Below are 19,810 nucleotides of genomic sequence, written 5' to 3'. Positions count from 1 at the left end.
ATTTGCACTTTGCCATGCCCATCGTAGAGAAGGAAAATGAGTTCACATTAAGGGGAGTTTTGCCCAACTGCCCATGTTAAGGTGGCACAGAAAAGTTTCCCCCGGGATTTTTTTTCCTTTACCTGGGGAGGGTCCGTGGGCATGCAGCCCCATGAGATTATATTTTTGTAGAATGACGATTCAATTTATCCCCAACTGATGCAGCAGAGTGGGCTTTAACTTATTAGGCTGAAGCATGGGACTTCCCATCTGCATTTACCTCATTGAAAACCCCCAAAGTATGAAACGCTAATATACGTTGGCACTACAAGGTTTTTACTAGAAGAAAAAAATTGGTGTTAGGTGGCAATTTGGCACGGTCGCAGGCTGAAAGTTTAGGGTGCAGACAAAACGTAAGTTAATTTCCTGCAATTTTACACATTGTCATAGCTTATGCAGTGTTATGTTACCTGATTGATTTTATGTTTGAGTCAATGGGGGCTCCATACCATGACGTTTGTAATTTGATTCTCCCTTACACTCTTTATTTTGATTTAGTTCTCAAAGATCTTATTTTACAATATGTCCATTATCTTTTCTACATACTATCTGATTTTAGTCATTTAATTTTACACAAACGTTACCATCACAAATGTTTAAGAATGTAACATTTTTAGGAGTGGCAGCGATGACAAATCTAGGGGTTAATGGCAATTGGTTTAACATTGAGGATCAAATCAGCTTCAGGCACACTGTAGGGTTGTTACACAAGTAGGCCTGTTCCTGAAAGTGTGAAGTCCAATTTATTGTACAAACTGTCAATGACCTTGCAATTCAAATTCATGAGTTATGATTTTTTGCTAAGCATTAGGAGAAACTTAAAGGCTGGGTGTGCTGTGACAGTATTTGACATTTTCCATCAAGTTAAAATAACTTAAATCTATTTACTTTATCCAAAACACAGTTGTGACCTGAAATTGTTGCTATCTCATTGAAGAAATCAGAACACCCTATCCAGTTAACATGGGTATACTTCACAACTGAGCATGGTGCCAAATATCGCCACTCATATTTGAGGAAGGTATGAGCAGATGGGCAAATTCATAATGCGTGAATGCTTACAAACAATGTTAATTTCATGAACTAAAATCAATGAAGTGCAACAGTTCAGTCTACAACTTACAGAAAAAAAGTTGAAATATTCATAACACAACCATATTCACTATAGCATATACTCCATGAAATGTATGTAGTACATTTAGAACCCATTAATTAAATTGCTAAATCTAATTTTAGCCAAGAAACACTTCATAGAGCATTTTATTGTGGCATGTTTCAGGACAATGGACTCCTAAAATGGCTGCCTCACCATGATCAAAAGTATGTGGACACCTGCTTGTCGAACATCTCATTCCAAAATCATGGGCATTCATATGGAGTTTGTACCCCCCTTTCCTGCTGTAACGGACTCCACTCTGCGAAGGCTTTGCACTAGATGTTGGAACATTGCTGCGGGGACTCCACCAAACTTTACAGTTGGCACTATGCATTCAGGCAAGTAGCATTCTCCTGGCATCCGCCAAACCCAGACTCATCCGTCGGACTGCCAGATGGTGAAGTGTTTCCACTGCTCCAGAGTCCAATGGCGGCAAGCGTTTACATCACTCCAGCTGACGCTTGGCATTGCGCATGGTGATCTTAGGGTGTCCATTTCATGAAGCTCCAGACTGAGTTATTTTGTCGCTTCCAGAGGCAGTTTGGAACTTGGTAGTGTGTTGCAGCCGAGGACAGATTATTTTTACACCCTACGCACTTCAGCGGTCCCATTCTGTGAGTTTGTATGGCTTACCACTTTGCGGCTGAGCTGTTGCTCCTAGATGTTTCCACCTCCCAATAACAGCACTTACAGTTAAGCAGGGTAGACATTTGAGGGGGCATCTTATGACAGCTCAATGACTTTCAACATGGCACTCCTCAGTAAGGCAATTCTACTGCCAATGTTTGTCTATGGAGATTGCATGGCGGTGTGCTCAATTGTATGCAACTGGTGGAGCTGAACTAGCCAAATCCACTCATTTGAAAGGGTGTCCACATACTTTTGTATATAGTGTACTATTCCCATATAGTGTACTATTCCCAACAGTCCACAAGCATTGAGGGCAGGAGTAGGTAGCTCTGTTTTTAAATTGAGATGTGTTGAGGCACCAGTAATTTTACCATGCCATAGTGTTTCCCAAGCCTATTTTGAATAACTTGCTTTACACAAATCATATTCTGTGAAAAAGGGTACTATAGAGCAGTTCTGCTCTTATTCAACATAGCCCTGGTCCTTTCTCACCCTAGGAAGAGAACTTGAATGTAATAACCTGCCCTGTCGACAGGCTCTCAGCAGGGTTGTCTACATTACCTTTGCCAGTGAAACGCAACCATTGGGTGAATACATGAACAATACAAAGCTGACAAACATGTACCATTTAAAGTTAACAAACACCATTCTTTAAGTGCAACAAAGGATTTGTGAGTCTTTTTTGAAAACCAGTTTAACCCAGTGTCAAATTTACCAAGCCTTATAATTAGTAAATTAAATGACTCTCCTTATTACACTTTCATTTGCAACACACATTTTTCTCCATACCTCTAATTGACAAGTTCCAATATCTACAGTTGTACTCCCTGAAAACAAAAAGGTATGAATCATAATTCCTCTGCCCAAACATCATGATAAAATCCACCAACCTCACATTAAAACATAAAAAAGGCAACAGTTTTTCAAAGGCAACCCGAATCGGCAATATGGGGGACCAGGTAGCCATGTTTTGTCTTTGTTTGACAGTGTCCCTGGCTACCTGGCCCAGTCTAGCCCGGGTCTGTCCCTGGTTGTCCCTCTGGTATTTACCAGTGTCTAGAGTTGACCAGCTCAGGCCGCAGGCTCAGTCTCTTGAGGGTCTCGTAGCCCACCACGATGACCACGGCCGTGGGGGTGGAGGAGATGATGCGGGCAGACAACCCTTTAGTCATCCCCCAAGGTCCTTCCTCTGCCAGCAGCTGCTTGAAGGTTGCAATGACCGATGACCTGCCCTCCACCTTAGGAGCCACAGTGAGAAAGGTTCATATCACGCCAAAAAATACCTTTAGAATTCATAGAGAAATAGATGGATCGAGGTAGAAAGACAAATGAGGAGTCCCTTTAGAGTCTTGACAAACGCGTACTCAGTTGTTTCTTGGTGAACATGGGAATTTTTCTGGCTATGTATTTAAGCTAGGCAAATCATTCTTATGAATGTTGAAATATCCCCTGAAAACCCCTTGAACCTGCTTTGTAAAATATAATGAATTGAACTCATAAGTGCTTTGAACAGTATATACCCCCAAAATACAGTGCATTCAGAAAGTATTCACACCTCTTGACTTTTTCCACATTTTGTTACATTACAGCCTTATTGTAAAATGTATTACATTGATAAAAAAAACAAATCTACACACAATACCCCATTATGACAAAGCAGAAACTGGCTTTTGGAAATGTTTGCAAATGTATTAAAAATTGAAAATGTCACATTTACATAAGTATTCAGACCATTTACTCAGTTGAAACACCTTTGGCAGTGATTACAGCCTCGAGTCTTCTTGGGTATGACGCTACAAGCTTGGCACATATTTGGGGAGTTTCTCCCATTCCTCTCTGCAGATCCTTTCAAGCTCTGTCAGGTTGGATGGGGAGCGTCGCTGCACAGCTATTTTCAGGTCTCTCCAGAGATGTTCGATCAGGTTCAAGTCCGGGCCACTCAAGGACATACAGAGACTTGTCCGGAAGGCACTCCTGCGTTGTCTTGGCTGTGTGCTTCGGGTCATTGTCCTGTTGGAAGGTGAACCTTCGCCCCAGTCTGAGGTTCTGAGCGCTCTGGAGCAGGTTTTCATCAAGGATCTCTAGACAGGTGTGTGCCTTTCCAATCAATTGAATTTGTCCAATCAAGTTATAGAAACATCTCAAGGATGATCAATGCAAACAGGATGCACCAATTTCAACTATCATAGCAAAGGGTCTGAATACTTCAGTAAATAAGGCATCTGTTTTTTATTTTTTATAAATGTGCCAAATATTCTATAAACCTGTTTTCGCTTTGTCATTATGGGATATTGTGTGTAGATTGTATAAAAAATATATATATTTTAGAATAAGGCTGTAAAGTGACAAAATGTGGAGAAAGGGTCTGAATACTTTCCAAATGCACTGTATATCCAATAAGTGGATCTGGTATGGTAAACTTGAAATGGTTTGCAAACCATGTCACCAGTGATTACAAAAAGGATTAACTAAGACAATAACACTGACTATGAATGTGTCACTCTTCATTCAGTTAAACCATAACAAGGATTGTTTACAGACAAAGCAATATACTTGTGGTTTTACCTGCACTCTGGCCCGCACAACATCCATGGGATTGGTGATGGTGGAGGCTGTGGCTGCTGCCATTGGCCCAGCGATAGCCTGCAGAAGCAGGTGAGGACAATCACTGGGGGCTAGTTTGGAAAGGTTTTCTGTAAACATAAACATAGTGAAAATGTAAGGCGCAAAAACATTTCAGTTGCATTTCAAGCAGCTTTAGAATTGCCCATGTCATGTAATATCATAGAAAACCTAGCTAAAATCTAGTACTGCTTGCTTAGTATCTGCCTGCTATGGCAGGTAAGAGTCGCCTACCTGCATAAAAATGATAAAAAGGCCACCACACCGCGCTATTGGGGATGTAGGTGAGGAGGGATGCCACGTATCCCCGGTAAAATCCCCGGAAACCGTCTGCGGCGCATATCTGCACCACAATGTCCCTGGTTTGTCCGAAAGTCACTTTGCTCTTGGATGTCGCCATCATTATTTTGGGTTTGACCTTGAAGCGGCTCAGGTGTCCCACCTGGCCTTGCATCATGAGCTGCTGAGAGACCATATCTATGGGCACAGTGATGGTCTGGGCCACCAGGGACGCCGCTCCCCCTGCCCACAGAGACTTCACTGTGTTATTGCTGGAATATTGGGACACGTACTTCCTTACCAGTTCGTAGGTGGTGATGTAGGCCTGGCCTGAGATCAAGGTGAAGGTGTTAACCATAAAGCCTCGGTAGAGGCCTCGCGGGCCCTCCGCCTTCAGGATCTTGTAGAAGGCGTCAAAGGTGCCTTTGTAGAGGGACTTGCCCTTCTGCACCTGCAGCCGGGTGCGGATGAGGGTGAACGGGTAGACTGTGGCCCTGGTGGTCATGGTCATGAACACACCCAGGGAGTAGAACTTTTTCTTGTCCAGGTCCTCCCATTCAATGATCCGGATGTTGCGTTTCTTCTCCTCCATCCTGCCTGCTGGTGTCCACAGCTCCTTGTTGAATGGACCACGCGCCCTCCACAACACCTGATGGACCAAGAGAAGGACATTGAGGCAGGTAGACAACATGGGTCGTTCTGCCTCAAAAAGCACAAAAAGAAAATTATCACGCACCATCTCAGATTGTTTTAAAATAGTTTGTTAGAAACAGATTTAATAAGCATTCCTGCAACATTATTTGTTTATTTAAAGACACTCTGAGAAATTAAGCTAATTGATTGCACCAAAATTGGCCATTTCAATTGATAGAATCGAACCAACATCGGATTTGAACCAGACCTCATATTATCAATGATTACTTGAGGAACCCAAATAAATTGTCAAAAGCCAACCACAGACCCCCCCCAAACCAAGCCCACCCCAACGGCAAGTATACAGCATCAGTTCTGTCTGACGAGTACTATGAAGCTGCGACTAGGAACATTGTTTCTTTCTTTATACCATGTAATGTATTATCAGTGAATTTGGTGATGGCCATCTTCCCCTGTTCAGAGAAATTAGTCATTGAAATTGTTGAGTTTATGTACCATCATACAACAGCATATTACCAGGTTCTGATCACAAGATGGTGCTGTTGAATGTCCCCCACACCCTCAATGTTAATTTAAGACTGAACCTTCAAATGATGATTTATAAACGTAAATTGAGTGTTTAAGTTAGAACATACATAAAATAAAAAGCATATAAAACCAAAGAATTGCCTTGAGGACTACTCATTCCTCATTTCATTCTTTCTTTGTTCAGTGCATCAATTGCAGTGAGGTCGCTACATCCAAATTGATATTGGCAACCAGTTGCAGTGGTTTGTTCCTTAATGGTGCAGATGTTATGCACCAAAAACAGGCATATGTCCTCTCCGTTTGGCCAAGAGAATTATCTTGCTTGATAACTTGGATGCATGAATTTCACCATCCACAGAATCGGCAATTCCAATCCAGTTATCATCATCCTCATAGCAGCAAAACTAGAATATCAGATACACGCATATTCACCCTTGTATGCTCATCAATGGGTTTCCCATGGTCAAAGTCAAACTTAATAGCATAATCTGTGTATTTGAAGACTCTTTGCATCCATGAGGCTTTTGGAGAGTCGTACAAAGTGATGGAAGCTGTGGGTTTCTGGCAGAGTTCTTGAATTCTAGTTTGCTACTCTGAGTACTGGATTGGAATTGCTGATGCTGTGGAGCAAGGTCATTTTCTTGGGCAAAAGGACACATGTTGTACTCCAAAAACAAGCCCCATCTGCTCCATTAAGATGAGAATTTCCCTATTTAGGACTCTAATCTTTATTTGTTAATGTAAATGGCATGTTATAGAAGGTTCCAGACAGCTGTTTTTGCAATTTCACTTGTTTTTGATAAACTTACTCAGGCTTTCTGAGCCTCATTCTGGAGTTCAAGGCCATCCAAAAAAACATGAACAAAGGCTCCAACACCCAAATACGTCCTTTTACAAATGGCAAAGCTCTCAGTATCGTGAACCAGATCTTTAGATGTAGTACACATGAAATTGTGCCATACCCAACTTTATCCTCAACGTTATAATCCATTTTGTTGAACACAAGCGATACTTTCTGAGAGATGATATGCTATAATGCTAGCTAGCTAATAAAGTAGCATCACCGATGAAAGGGGGAACACTAAAGTCTGTTGTTATTTTGCTTATGTTAGATAAAAGTTTGCTTGCTACCTAGCCAGCTTCGCAAGTGTGTGTTTCGGTATAGTGTAAACAACTAGCTACTTTCAGGTTGTTTTGAGCTTCGCTATTGTTATCATTCTGCAAAACATGTAGTTTGCCAACGTAAAATGGCTTAGAGCTCATTCACATACAGTGGGGCAAAAAAGTATTTAGTCAGCCACCAATTGTGCAAGTTCTCCCACTTAAAAAGATGAGAGAGGCCTGTAATTGTCATCATAGGTACACTTCAACTATGACAGACAAAATGAGAAGAAAAAAATCCAGAAAATCACATTGTAGGATTTTTAATGAATTTATTTGCAAATTATGGTGGAAAATAAGTATTTGGTCAATAACAAAAGGTTATCTCAATACTTTGTTATATACCCTTTGTTTTGGCAATGACAGAGGTCAAACGTTTTCTGTAAGTCTTCACAAGGTTTTCACACACTGTTGCTGGTATTTTGGCCCATTCCTCCATGCAGATCTCCTCTAGAGCAGTGATGTTTTGGGGCTGTTGCTGGGCAACACAGACTTTCAACTCCCTCCAAAGATTTTCTATGGGGTTGAGATCTGGAGACTGGCTAGGCCACTCCAGGACCTTGAAATGCTTCTTACGAAGCCACTCCTTCATTGCCCGGGCGGTGTGTTTGGGATCATTGTCATGCTGAAAGACCCAGCCACATTTCATCTTCAATGCCCTTGCTGATGGAAGGAGATTTTCACTCAAAATCTCACGATACATGGCCCCATTTATTCTTTCCTTTACACGGATCAGTCGTCCTGGTCCCTTTGCAGAAAAACAGCCCCAAAGCATGATGTTTCCACCCCCATGCTTCACAGTAGGTATGGTGTTCTTTGGATGCAACTCAGCATTCTTTGTCCTCCAAACACGACGAGATGAGTTTTTACCAAAAAGTTATATTTTGGTTTCATCTAACCATATGACATTCTCCCAATCTTCTTCTGGATCATCCAAATGCTCTCTAGCAAACTTCAGACGGGCCTGGGCATGTACTGGCTAAGCAGGGGGACACGTCTGGCACTGCAGGATTTGAGTCCCTGGCGGCGTAGTGTGTTACTGATGGTAGGCTTTGTTACTTTGGTCCCAGCTCTCTGCAGGTCATTCACTAGGTCCCCCCGTGTGGTTCTAAGATTTTTGCTCACCGTTCTTGTGATCATTTTGACCCCACGGGGTGAGATCTTGCGTGGAGCCCCAGATCGAGGGATAATTATCAGTGGTCTTGTATGTCTTCCATTTCCTAATAATTGCATTTCCTAATAATATTGCAGATTCAGTCTTCCCAGCCTGGTGCAGGTCTACAATTTTGTTTCTGGTGTCTTTTGACAGCTCTTTGGTCTTGGCCATAGTGGAGTTTGGAGTGTGACTGTTTGAGGTTGTGGACAGGTGTCTTTTATACTGATAACAAGTTCAAACAGGTGCCATTAATACAGGTAACGAGTGGAGGACAGAGGAGCCTCTTAAAGAAGAAGTTACAGGTCTGTGAGAGCCAGAAATCTTGCTTGTTTGTAGGTGACCAAATACTTATTTTCCACCATAATTTGCAAATAAATTCATAAAAAATCCTACAATGTGATTTTCTGAGAGAAAAAAATCTAATTTTGTCTGTCATAGTTGAAGTGTACCTATGATGAAAATTACAGGCCTCTCTCATCTTTTTAAGTAGGAGAACTTGCACAATTGGTGGCTGACTAAATACTTTTTTGCCCCACTGTATCTGATCCTGTATCTTATGTTTGGGTACCCTGATACGCTAGGTCTAGTTAGGTCTATAAAGCATGAGTGAAACGCAATATTGTACCCAGGCGGTTGCGTTGAACTTTTTGTCTGTTGTAGCCTACCAAGCTTGCTCACATCATGTAGAATGTGCGTCTCGCAAATCACATCGTGAAGCGGTTATGTACAGTCGTGGGCAAAAGTTTTGAGAATGACACAAATATTAATTTCCACAAAGTTTGCTGCTTCTGTCTTTAGATATTTTTGTCAGATGTTACTATGGAATACTGAAGTATAATTACAAGCATTTCATAAGTGTCAAAGGCTTTTATTGACAATTACATGAAGTTGATGCAAAGAGTCAATATTTGCAGTGTTGACCCTTCTTTTTCAAGACCTCTGCAATCTGCCCTGGCATGCTGTCAATTAACTTCTGGGCCACATCCTGACTGATGGCAGCCCATTCTTGCATAATTCATGCTCGTAGTTTGTCAGAATTTGTGGGGTTTTGTTTGTCCACCTGCCTCTTGAGGATTGACCACAAGTTCTCAATGGGATTAAGGTCTGGGGAGTTTCCTGGCCATGGACCCAAAATATTGATGTTTAGTTCCCCGAGCCACTTAGTTATCACTTTTGCCTTATGGCAAGGTGCTCCATCATGCTGGAAAAGGCATTGTTCATCACCAAACTGTTCCTGGATGGTTGGGAGAAGTTGCTCTCGTGTTGGCTGTGTTCTTAGGCAAAATTGGGAGTGAGCCCACTCCCTTGGCTGAGAACCAACCCCACACATGAATGGTCTCAGGATGCTTTACTGTTGGCATAACACAGGCCTGATGGTAGCGCTCAACTTGTCTTCTCCGGACAAGCTTTTTTCCAGATGCCCCAAACAATCGGAAAGGGGATTCATCAGAGAAAATGACTTTACCCCAGTCCTCAGCAGTACCTTTTTCAGAATATCAGTCTGTCCCTGATGTTTTTTCTTGAGAGAAGTGGCTTCTTTGCTGCCCTTCTCAACACCAGGCCATCCTCCAAAAGTATTTGCTTCACTGTGCGTGCAGATGCACTCACACCTGCCTGCTGCCATTCCTGAGCAAGCTCTGGTTCCCCGATCCCGCAGCTGAATCAACTTTAGGAGACTGGTGCTTGCTGGACTTTCTTGGGCACCCTGAAGCCTTCTTCACAACAACAACAATTCAACCGCTCTCCTTGAAGTTCTTGATGATCCGATAAATGGTTGATTTAGGTGCAATCTTACTGGCAGCAATATCCTTGCCTGTGCAAAGCCCTTTTTGTGCAAAGCAATGATGACGGCACATGTTTCCTTGTAGGTAACCATGGTTGACAGAGGAAGAACAATGATTCCAAGCACCACCCTCCTTTTTAAGCTTCCAGTCTGTTATCTGAACTCAATCAGCATGACAGAGTGATCTCCAGCCTTGTCCTCATCAACACTCACACCTGTGTTAACGAGAGAATCACTGACATGTCAGCTAGTCCTTTTGTGGCAGGGCTGAAACGCATTGGAAATGTTTTTGGGGGATTCAGTTAATTTGCATGGCAAAGAGGGACTTTGCAATTAATTGCAATTCATCTGATCACTCTTCATAACATTCTGGAGTATATGCAAATTGCCATCATACAAACTGAGGCAGCAGACTTTGTGAAAATAAATATTTGTGTCACTCAAAACTGTACAGGTCTTGTGAATGCAAAGCATATTTTGTATAAATCTCACCAATGCCACCAATGTTCCCGGGAACCAGAATTTCATGTGAAAACCCTAAATTGAACATGAGCTGGCAATAGATACAATGTCATTGTATAGTGACGCCATTGTAGTTTTATCAGGTAGGCTAATGTGTAGAATAGATAGTGTGGGACCCTGGCTAGGGTGGATCCAGTTGTGTTTTAACTTTTCTATTTATATATGTTATGCAGGCTGATGCCGGTGGCAGCACAGAAATGAGTGGATTGGCCATGGCTGCAGAGATTTCCACAATCAACTCCTCACCTATCTCCAAGCAAAAGCCAACCTGGAACCGATGGAACAACTGCATCTCCGGAGTCTGTAGATATCACAGAACTGAGATCGCTGCTATCCAGTCAACAGCAGACAAACCCATGCACAACCCGTTCCACCTCAGTCGTCCAGAACAGCCGATGCTCTCATGCATGCGTCAGTGTTACTTGCCTTGAAGCGAGCAGAGATGTGATTTAGCTCGTCTGGTAGGCTCGTGTCACTGGACAGCTCGCAGCTGTGCTTCTCTTTGTAGTCTGTAATAGCTTGCAGGCCCTGCCACATCCGACGGGCGTCGGAGCCGGTGTAGTACATTTCAATCTTAGTCCTGTATTGGCGCTCTGCCTGTTAGATTGTTTGTCTGAATGCGTAGCAGGATTTCTTATAAGCGTCCAGGTTAGAGTCCCACTCCTTGAAAGCGGCAGCTCTAGCCTTTAGCTCAGTGCGGATGTTGCCTGTAATCCATGGTTTCTGGTTGGGGTATGTACGTACAGTCACTGTGGTGACGACGTCGTCGATGCACTTATTGATGAAGCCAGTGACTGATGTGGTGTACTCCTCAATGATATCAGAGGAATCCCAGAACATATTCCAGTCTATGCTAGCAAAACAGTCCTGTAGCTTAGCATCTGCGTCATCTGATCTGACTTCTTTATTGACCGAGTCACTGGTGCTTCCTGCTTTAGTTTTTGCTTGTAAGCAGGAATCAGGAGGATGGAATTATGGTCAGATTTGCCAAATGGAGGGCGAGGGAGAGCTTTGTATGTCTCTCGGTGTGTGGTGTGAAGGTGATTAGAGTTTTTCCCCCCTCTGGTTTCACATTTAACATGCTGATAGAAATTAGCTAACAGCTGTGCTGTTCTGTCTAGCCGGTGCAGCACATATCCCGCCAGCTGAATATTATCCATGTTGTCATTCAGCCACGATTCGGTGATATTACATTTTTTTATGTCCCGTTGGTAGGATATTTGTGATCGTACCTGGTCTAATTTATTGTCCAATGATTGTACATTGGCAAGTAATATTGATGGTAAAGGCAGATTTCCCACTCTCTGTGGCTGATCCAAGGCACCCCGCCCTGTGTCCTCTATATCTGCATCTCTTTCTCTTGCCAATGACGGGGATGTTGGCCTTGTCGGGTGTCTGAAGTACATCCTGTGCGTTCTGCTTGTTGAAGAAAAAAATGTCTAATCTGAGGGGAGTGATCGCTGTCCTGATATCCAGAAGCTATTTCTTTTGCCATAAGATACGGTTGCAGAAAAATTATGTACAAAATAAGTTACAAATAACGCGGAAAAAACCCACATTATAGCACAATTGGTTAGGCGCCCATAAAACGACTGCCATTTATTCTGCGGCCAGCTTCTCCTATGCATTTCCATCTGTGAAATAAAACATGTCAGCTCACTGTGCAAAAGTAGAATAACATTAGGTAGGTCAACCGATGAACATATGAGTGACTGGTGACATATTTGACACAGCCCATGAATACTGTAATGGTAGGAAGTCTATCACATAAAAACTGCTGGTACTTTATTGACAGCTGGCCATTAGGTCCCTCCAGCCAGGGTCTTCTCTTACAGTATTTTTGGCACATGGGAAAACATTTCTACAACTGCTGGGTTTATGAGTGCTGGAAATGTCATTGTCACTGGTTACACAGAGTACGGTGGGCTTGCGGGCAACTCTAGATTTTTCCAAGGCTGGCATAAGCAGGTCCCACTCCGTTCAGTGAAGAAACTTGTCTTCAGTGGACATCGCTTGGCATTGCCCACCAGCTCCCAGATGTCCCGAGTCGGGCCTCAGCTGCTGGTTGAATATCTGCCTGAGCCTCTGCCTCCTCCATCTCTTCTCTTTTCTCAGTCATTCTCCATCTGTTGAAGATCCTTGTCTGTGTAAGGGTCACCTGAAATTCACAACTTTCCTCTGCGTAGTCAGACAGGGTGGTAGCGTAGTAGTTTGAAATAAAAAAAGATTTGCTAGCGTGGTAGAATAGCGACTGGCAGCTAGCTAGCAGCTCTGTGTTTACAGTGGACACATTGTTGTGGATTGGCTAGTGCGCTTCTGAACAACACCAACTTACAAGCGCGCAGTAGCAAGAGGAAAAAGAAAATACACGCATGCACGCCGGAAATTATATTTCAATATGCGCACACCAGAAATTACTGCTCAAGATCAACAAAATGGATTATAACCTTGCGGATAAAGTTTGATATGACAATTTCATGTGAACAACATCTAAAGATCTGCATCAAGATACTGAGACCTTTGCTATTTGTAAAAGACCCATCGTGGTCACCCATCGTGTCATGGCTTGCTGAAATGACAAAGGATCCATCATAGTTGTGACAAACATGGTCTGTTGAACCTCTCATTCAATTATAGTAATATAACTCAGTTGCATTTGAGAAATACCTATGCAAATCTAGTTTATAAACAGACTCAGGGTTCCCACACCTTAAACATCAAATTCAAGGACTTTCCAGGCACAATTCCCTCAAATTCAAGGACCCAGCATGGCATAGTTTGAGACATGGATCAAGGTTAATTACTGTTACAACAATGCTAATTTTTATAATGAGAACTAGCAGGCTTTACAGAAGCTCACAGACAACAATTAAAAAGAGAGAGGCTTGAATGTGTGAACAGTGATGGCAGACTACGTGGTCTCTTGCCTTCTCTAACACAGCAAAACAATATATTGTGTAAGTTGAGCGATAAAGACAAAGACTTCTTTACAAGTTGAAGAGCTAAGTAACTCCTCGTTTATTTCATTAGCACCAGCTTCACAACACAAAACATGTCGCAGAGCAAAAACACTAACTTTTTTTCATCAACATGACCATGACCAAATTACTAGATAAACAAAAACACATGACCATAAATAAAATATTTTGCAACAAAAGATTAGATAAATGAATTGGATTAAAGTAAATAAAACATTTCCCCAAACATTGTGTTCTGGGGTTGTTGGCCTTTTTGGTTAATTTGCTTTTTATTTTATTTTTTAACCCTTGCTCATTAAGTAGTGTTTTGCCCTTTCTTAAACTGTTAAAACAGTTGCTTTTTGCTGCTATGCCCCTTCATTTGCTTTTCAGGTCATTCACTTTTTCATTGAGTAGTGTTTCTATTTCAGCTATTTGTGCTCTTATCTTCAGCACCCTTTCTCAGGCTATAGGACTTAGCAATAAGAGTGAGGGCTTCTCAACCTTTGAGTAAAATGACCAATTTACATTTGGTCCATCCATGGAGATCTGAACCATGTTTTTCTTTGGTAGATCTTCGGTGCTCTTCTCATATACCGCTTTAAGGTCCAACACAGTCGCATGTCCCATAAATGTAGAATCTTAAAATCTCGTCACAACTTTCCTCATCCCATAAACTGTGAAGGATGGTTTTGTTCTCTTTTAACATAAATATATGCCTTATAGAAAAAGGACTTGATAATCACAAAACATAGCGTGACTGCAGAAAAGCTGTTGTTAATCTAGTGTGTCGACTGTGCAAACCACAAGGTTGAGACAAGATGGAAAAATGCTGAATAACAAGAAGACAGGAACTGAGGAATGTGTAGAAACCAACAAATCAGCTCAATCTTCACAAACACCATTCCAGACATTTGAATCCTGAGTGCTGTGTCTGGGCACCACCGATAGGCTAGCAAGTTTAAACCACGCTACTGTGACAGGCCAACTCTAAAGTTGGAACTACCTCTGTCACAGTATAAAAGAAGATGTCTGTACTATTTCAGTCAGTTCTCTGCTTTACCCTGCGTGGTGATACAGTGAACCCGTATATACGAAAATTGCATTTACCATTCTGAGCTTATGTTAAATAAAAATACTTAAAGTATATTCGGTGACTTTGAATCACATTTTATCCTGATACCAGATTTGATTGACGCAACCTTTGACAAAACAGACGTGAAAGTCACACTGCATTGACAGTTTTTTTTCTGTTAAGGCTCTCATCAAAGTGAAGTACATAGTCCTCCCTCCCCAGCAGTTTTTTAGACAAGTGCTTGAAATGAGGAGCCAAGCCATGTGTGCACACATAGCTGGACTTTGTTGGCCTGCATGCGAAGGTCTTGGCTATTGCAGTCTGGGAACGTCGCTGAGAACGGCACACCTAAGAGTAAAAAAATATATTGATTTCAAACACTTATTTCTGTTTCTAGCCTGTGTGTTAACGTGTGTGTCACAGAGAATATGAAAACAAACATAACATGTTCTTGAAAATAATTTAATGTTACAGGTGACAGTTTATAAACCATGCCACTCACCCGTGCGTTCACTAGAGTGGAAAGAGTAGAGACTCCATCATATTCAGACACCACAATGTCTTAGCGCGCAATGTGTCCTCTTTGGGAACGCCAGTTATGACGGACTGTCTTGAGGTGGTGGTGAATGTGGTAATAGTTGTAGAAGACTGTCTAGGTGGGATATAGATGACTTTTCCACATAGTTCAATAGAGTGGGAGCTGTAAGAAAATTTGTATCCAAGTCTGATGAATGACTAGCTAGCTGGCGTTAGCTAGCATTAGTCATGAAACGTTGTCACTAACAACTCTAGCGAACGTCCTTGGACTAAATGTAAACTTTCAGTTAACGTTAGCAAACTGTCATTTATTTTAAATGTTCACTGTCCAGCTCTGCTTGCCGCAAGTTGGCTAACGTAACGTTAACAACTTAGCTAACGTTTGCTTGCTAGCACTATATTGATAGGTGTGATTCTGTGGGAGAACTGACAGACATCAAGATAACGTTAGCTAACAACATAGCAAACGTTAATTTTACCGAATAATTCTGTAACGTTAAAGTTAATTTACCTAACCATGAAGAGACAGAATAATCTAGCTAACTAATTAACGTTAGTAACTAACTAAGTATATTGTTGTATTCCTTTCTACATGTTACCAGGGGTAGGACCTACCTGCTTTTAACTTGCAGAGTGCGGTCCTGTGTGATGCTCCAGCAGCATGGCTCGTCACAGCTGCTTAGCCCATGGCGTGAACTTTTATTGACTTGCTGCAGGCTCTGTAATGGGCCATATGGATGTCCCGCGGATTTTTAACAAGCCAGTCTTTGTCAATGTCTATAGTGAGGCACGAGTCCTGGAATTTACATTTTCCAGGCATAGCTGAAGGTTCGCTTAACGTTAGCTTTCTCGCTTGCTTGCTTGCTGCTGCACTCTCGAGGCAGGTGGCGCGTGAAACAAGGACGCACAGACAGCGGAACGCAACCTATTACTGACGTTAAATTAAAAAATAAACTAAAAGAACTTCAATTTATATTCTTGCACAAAATATATAAATTCAAGCACTTTCAATGACCCATGTCCATTTTCAAAACCTTTTTCTCAAATTCACAAACTTTCAAGGATTTCAAGGACCCGTGGGAACCCTGCATACTGCATGAAATGTGTCTTGATAAATATTTGATTTTAGTTTGTAAAATTAACGTGTAACTAACAGATTAGTGACTACTTATTAGGGCTGACCCCAATTAGTCGACTGGTAGATTGTTTGGTCGTTAGGCTGTTGGTCAACCGAGATTGTTTTAATTTGAGCACTAACATATATATTTGCGCCCATCTCAGTGAACTAACCCATTGCGGACGCCTAGATTAAAAGGCAATTCATGCTTAATCCAAAAATGTGGTCAGAGGCTCCATATGGAGGGTGTGACACAACTGCTAAGCCTCCAGGAGGCATGCAGAGACCAAATCAAGCTCCATACCGCATCGCCTCCCAAATGTTGTAACAATGCGGAGGGCTCTGTATAGCTCCGCATTGACATGATTGGTTGACGGTAGAAAACACAAACTGACTTCCTTGACAACAGCTCTGTGGTGTTCCACGAAGCGCAGGAAGCATGACTTCTGCGGAGGTCGTATCACCGTAAATGCTGCATTGCCAATGCAGACGTCGCATGAGCCCAGATGCACTTCTCTCTCCAGAATGCGCTCTATCTCGCCAATTTGTGCACATTCATTGTTTCATAACTTCATTGTGTGAATTGTTTGCGTTTGAATAGAACACATAATAATAAACACACAATGAGTAACGATAACTGGGCTATATACACGGAGTACCAGAACCGAGTCGATGTAATTGAGGTAGATCTGTAGCAGCCGTGCGCTAGCATGGAAAACAGTCTATGACTTGGGAGGCTGACAATTTTTTGTGCCTTTTTAGTGCCCTCTGACACCGGTTGGCATAGAGGTCCTGGATGATGACAGGGATCTCGGGCCCTAGTGATGTACTGGGCAGTACGCACTACCCTCTATAGAGCCTTTGGTGGTTGATGACAAGCAGTTGCCATACCAAGTGGTGATGCAGCCAGTCAAGATGCTCTCAATAGTGCAGCTTCAGAATTCTGAGGATCTGAGGGCCTATGCCAAATCTTTTCAGCCTCCTGAGGGGGAAGTGGCATTGCCGTGCACTCGTCATAACTGTGTTGGTATGTGTGGACCATGATAGATCCTTAGGGATGTGGACACAGAGGAATTACAATCTCTCGACCTGCTCCACTACAGCCCTGTTGATGTGGATGGGGTGAGCTCGGCCCTCCATTTCCTGTAGTCCACAATCAGCTCCTTTGTCTTGCTGACATTGAGGGAGAGGTTGTTGTTCTGGCAACACACTGCCAGGTCTCTGACCTCCTCCCTATTCGCTATCTCATCGATGTTGGTGATCATGCCTACCAGTCGTGTCGTTGGTAAACTTGGTATTGGAGTTGTGCGCAGCCACACAGTAGTGGGTGAACAGGGAGTACAGGATTCGACTAAGCACGCACCCCTGTGGGGCTCCTGTGTTGAAAATCAGCTTGGCGGATGTGTTGTTGCCTACCCTCACCACCTGGGGGTGGACTGTCAGGAAGTCCAAGATGCAGTTGCAGCGGGAGGTGTCCGGTCCCAGTGTCCTTAGCATAGCGGGCACTATGGTGTTGAAGGCTGAGTTGTAGTCAATGAACAGCATTATCACATGGGTGTTTCTCTTGTCCAGGTAGGAAAGGGCAGTGTGAAGTGCAATAGAGATGGCGTTATCTGTGGATCTGTTGGGGCGGTATGTGAATTGTGGGCCCAGCGTGTCTGGGATGATGGTGTTGATGTGAGCCATGACAAGCCTTTCAAAGCATCTCATGGCTACAGATGTGAGTACCACGGGGCAATAGTCATATAGACAGGTTACCTTGGCCTTCTTGGGCACAGGGACTATGGTGGTCTGCTTGAAACATGTAGGCATTACAGATTGGTTCAGGGAGAGGTTGAAAATGTCAGTGAAGACACTTGGCAGCTGGTCAGCGCATGCCCTGTGAATGTTAACCTGTTTAAAGGTCTTACATCGGCTACGGAGAGCATGATCACAAAGTCGTCCAGAACAGCTGGTGCTCTCATGCATTGTTCAATGTTGCTTGCCTCGAAGCACACATAGAAGGCTTTTAGCTAGTCTGGTAGGCCTGCGTCAATGGGCAGCTCGTGGCTGGATTTCCCTTTGCAATCCGTGATAGTTTGCAAGCCCTGCCAGATCTGCCAGTTATGCTTACACACAGGTGTTCGGAGCATACTAGATAGCTAATTAGTACACGCGGTCACTTAGGTCTTCTGTAAACATGCAATGTAACATAGAGATATGACCGTGTGGGAACAATAACCCTATATAGGTGGTAGTAATTTCACTTCCCCCCCCCCCCCCCCCCCCCCGTTGATATGAAAGATACATTACTTATATTTCCAAAACTGTACCACATGCGATGCATTTTAACATTCAGAACGAGTGTCAAAACCTTAACAATACTCCCTCGACCATAAGATACTATCGTCAATAGGCACTTAAGCAGTTAGAGTCTAGGAATGGGTTAGTTTTAGATACAAATAATGGCTTCAATAACCATGTTTCCATCCAGTTTTTAATGCGAGTAATGTCATAACTTATTTTTTTAAATCAAGACAGCTGTGGAAACGGCAAGTTTAGGTGTAATTTTATAAATGCAGACCGAATTTGTTAATTCGACATTGTGGGAATTTGTTAGAGTTGAAAATGCGATGGAAACATTTTAATTTAGTTTTTTGTTTTCTCGGTACATTAAAACTTGAGCGAAAAGGTAAATGTGCGCACTACGTCATCACGCACTGATTTGTATCCGCAACAAGTCAGTTTGGTGGAATCACCACTGGTGGGAACATTCGCATATTTTCTTTTGCGGATTTATTACTTTCGCATGAAAATCGATCCCCAATTGTATGGAAACCTAGCTATTGTGACAATATTTTCTGCAGACAGCGCACACGCAATTGAATAATACAATTTACCATGAGCGCGCTGGTTAAACCTATCGCATGAACTGTTGATAAAAAGCTTAGCTATGTGTCATCGTAGGATTAAACATGGTGCATCGACCTTACAAAACAAGGAAACGTGACTTACCGTGTTATAGAGCCATTTTCACATAGCTCAAGACGCCATGTCTAAGCTACAGACGGCTAAACTGAACTATAAGTATAACGTTCTAATAGCCTTGTAAAATTAAGCATTCGTTGAAAGGATTCGGACTAGTTAGAATATGGTTTGATATCAAATTCATGCCGTCCATTCGTAAATGTACGGTCACCGATGCCTGAGCGAGCGTCTCGTCAGCAACACTAAAAAAAGTGCTTCCGGGTCACGACATTTTTCTAAATAAAAGTCCCCTCCCTCTCTTATGAAAAAAGATTGCAGTATTACTGCATTACAGTGTAATTGGAGTGCATTACAACTGCAGTATGCTGCAAATACAGCGTACAAAATAAAAAATGTACTCTAGTAATTTTGCAGTAAAACTGCAGTATGCTGCAAATACTGCATCCAAAATAACATTATTTTGTATTCTAGTAATTTTGCAGTACAACTGCAGTTACAGTGCCATAGTTTTTCTGCAATTACTGCATCCAACATACCACAGTCGCCTGTATTTACTGCACTTTTTCAGAACTGCAATCTTTTTTTGTAAGGGACGTAACAGTAGAAGTGTCATTAACCTGTAAAATA

General features: G+C 42.4%; 1 protein-coding gene across 1 annotated transcript; it reads right to left on the bottom strand.

The window, feature by feature from the left end:
- Nucleotides 1-759: 759 nt before the first annotated feature.
- On the bottom strand, nucleotides 760-19,417 carry slc25a44a (solute carrier family 25 member 44a). Its single transcript, XM_055934900.1, has 4 exons — nucleotides 19,211-19,417; nucleotides 4,682-5,375; nucleotides 4,391-4,518; nucleotides 760-3,063 (listed from the first exon to the last, which is right to left on the bottom strand). Exons 2-4 carry the CDS (start codon nucleotides 5,316-5,318, stop codon nucleotides 2,872-2,874), a joined length of 957 nt encoding a protein of 318 aa, XP_055790875.1. The 5' UTR covers nucleotides 5,319-5,375; nucleotides 19,211-19,417; the 3' UTR covers nucleotides 760-2,871.
- Between the last annotated feature and the right edge of the window lie 393 nt (nucleotides 19,418-19,810).

This window comes from Salvelinus fontinalis, chromosome 9, assembly GCF_029448725.1.
Source record: "Salvelinus fontinalis isolate EN_2023a chromosome 9, ASM2944872v1, whole genome shotgun sequence".
Lineage (NCBI taxonomy): Eukaryota > Metazoa > Chordata > Actinopteri > Salmoniformes > Salmonidae > Salvelinus > Salvelinus fontinalis.
This window is presented reverse-complemented; position numbering and strand designations above follow the sequence as displayed.

Bases quoted from the DNA above. Each gene is read 5' to 3' on its own strand.
- slc25a44a (XM_055934900.1), bottom strand. From the start codon at position 5,318: ATGGAGGAGAAGAAACGCAACATCCGGATCATTGAATGGGAGGACCTG. The intron at 4,519-4,681 runs GTAGGCGACTCT...TTATGTTTACAG, and splicing joins TTTTTATCATTTTTATGCAG to AAAACCTTTCCAAACTAGCC. The intron at 3,064-4,390 runs GTAAAACCACAA...GTGGCTCCTAAG, and splicing joins TTGTGCGGGCCAGAGTGCAG to GTGGAGGGCAGGTCATCGGT.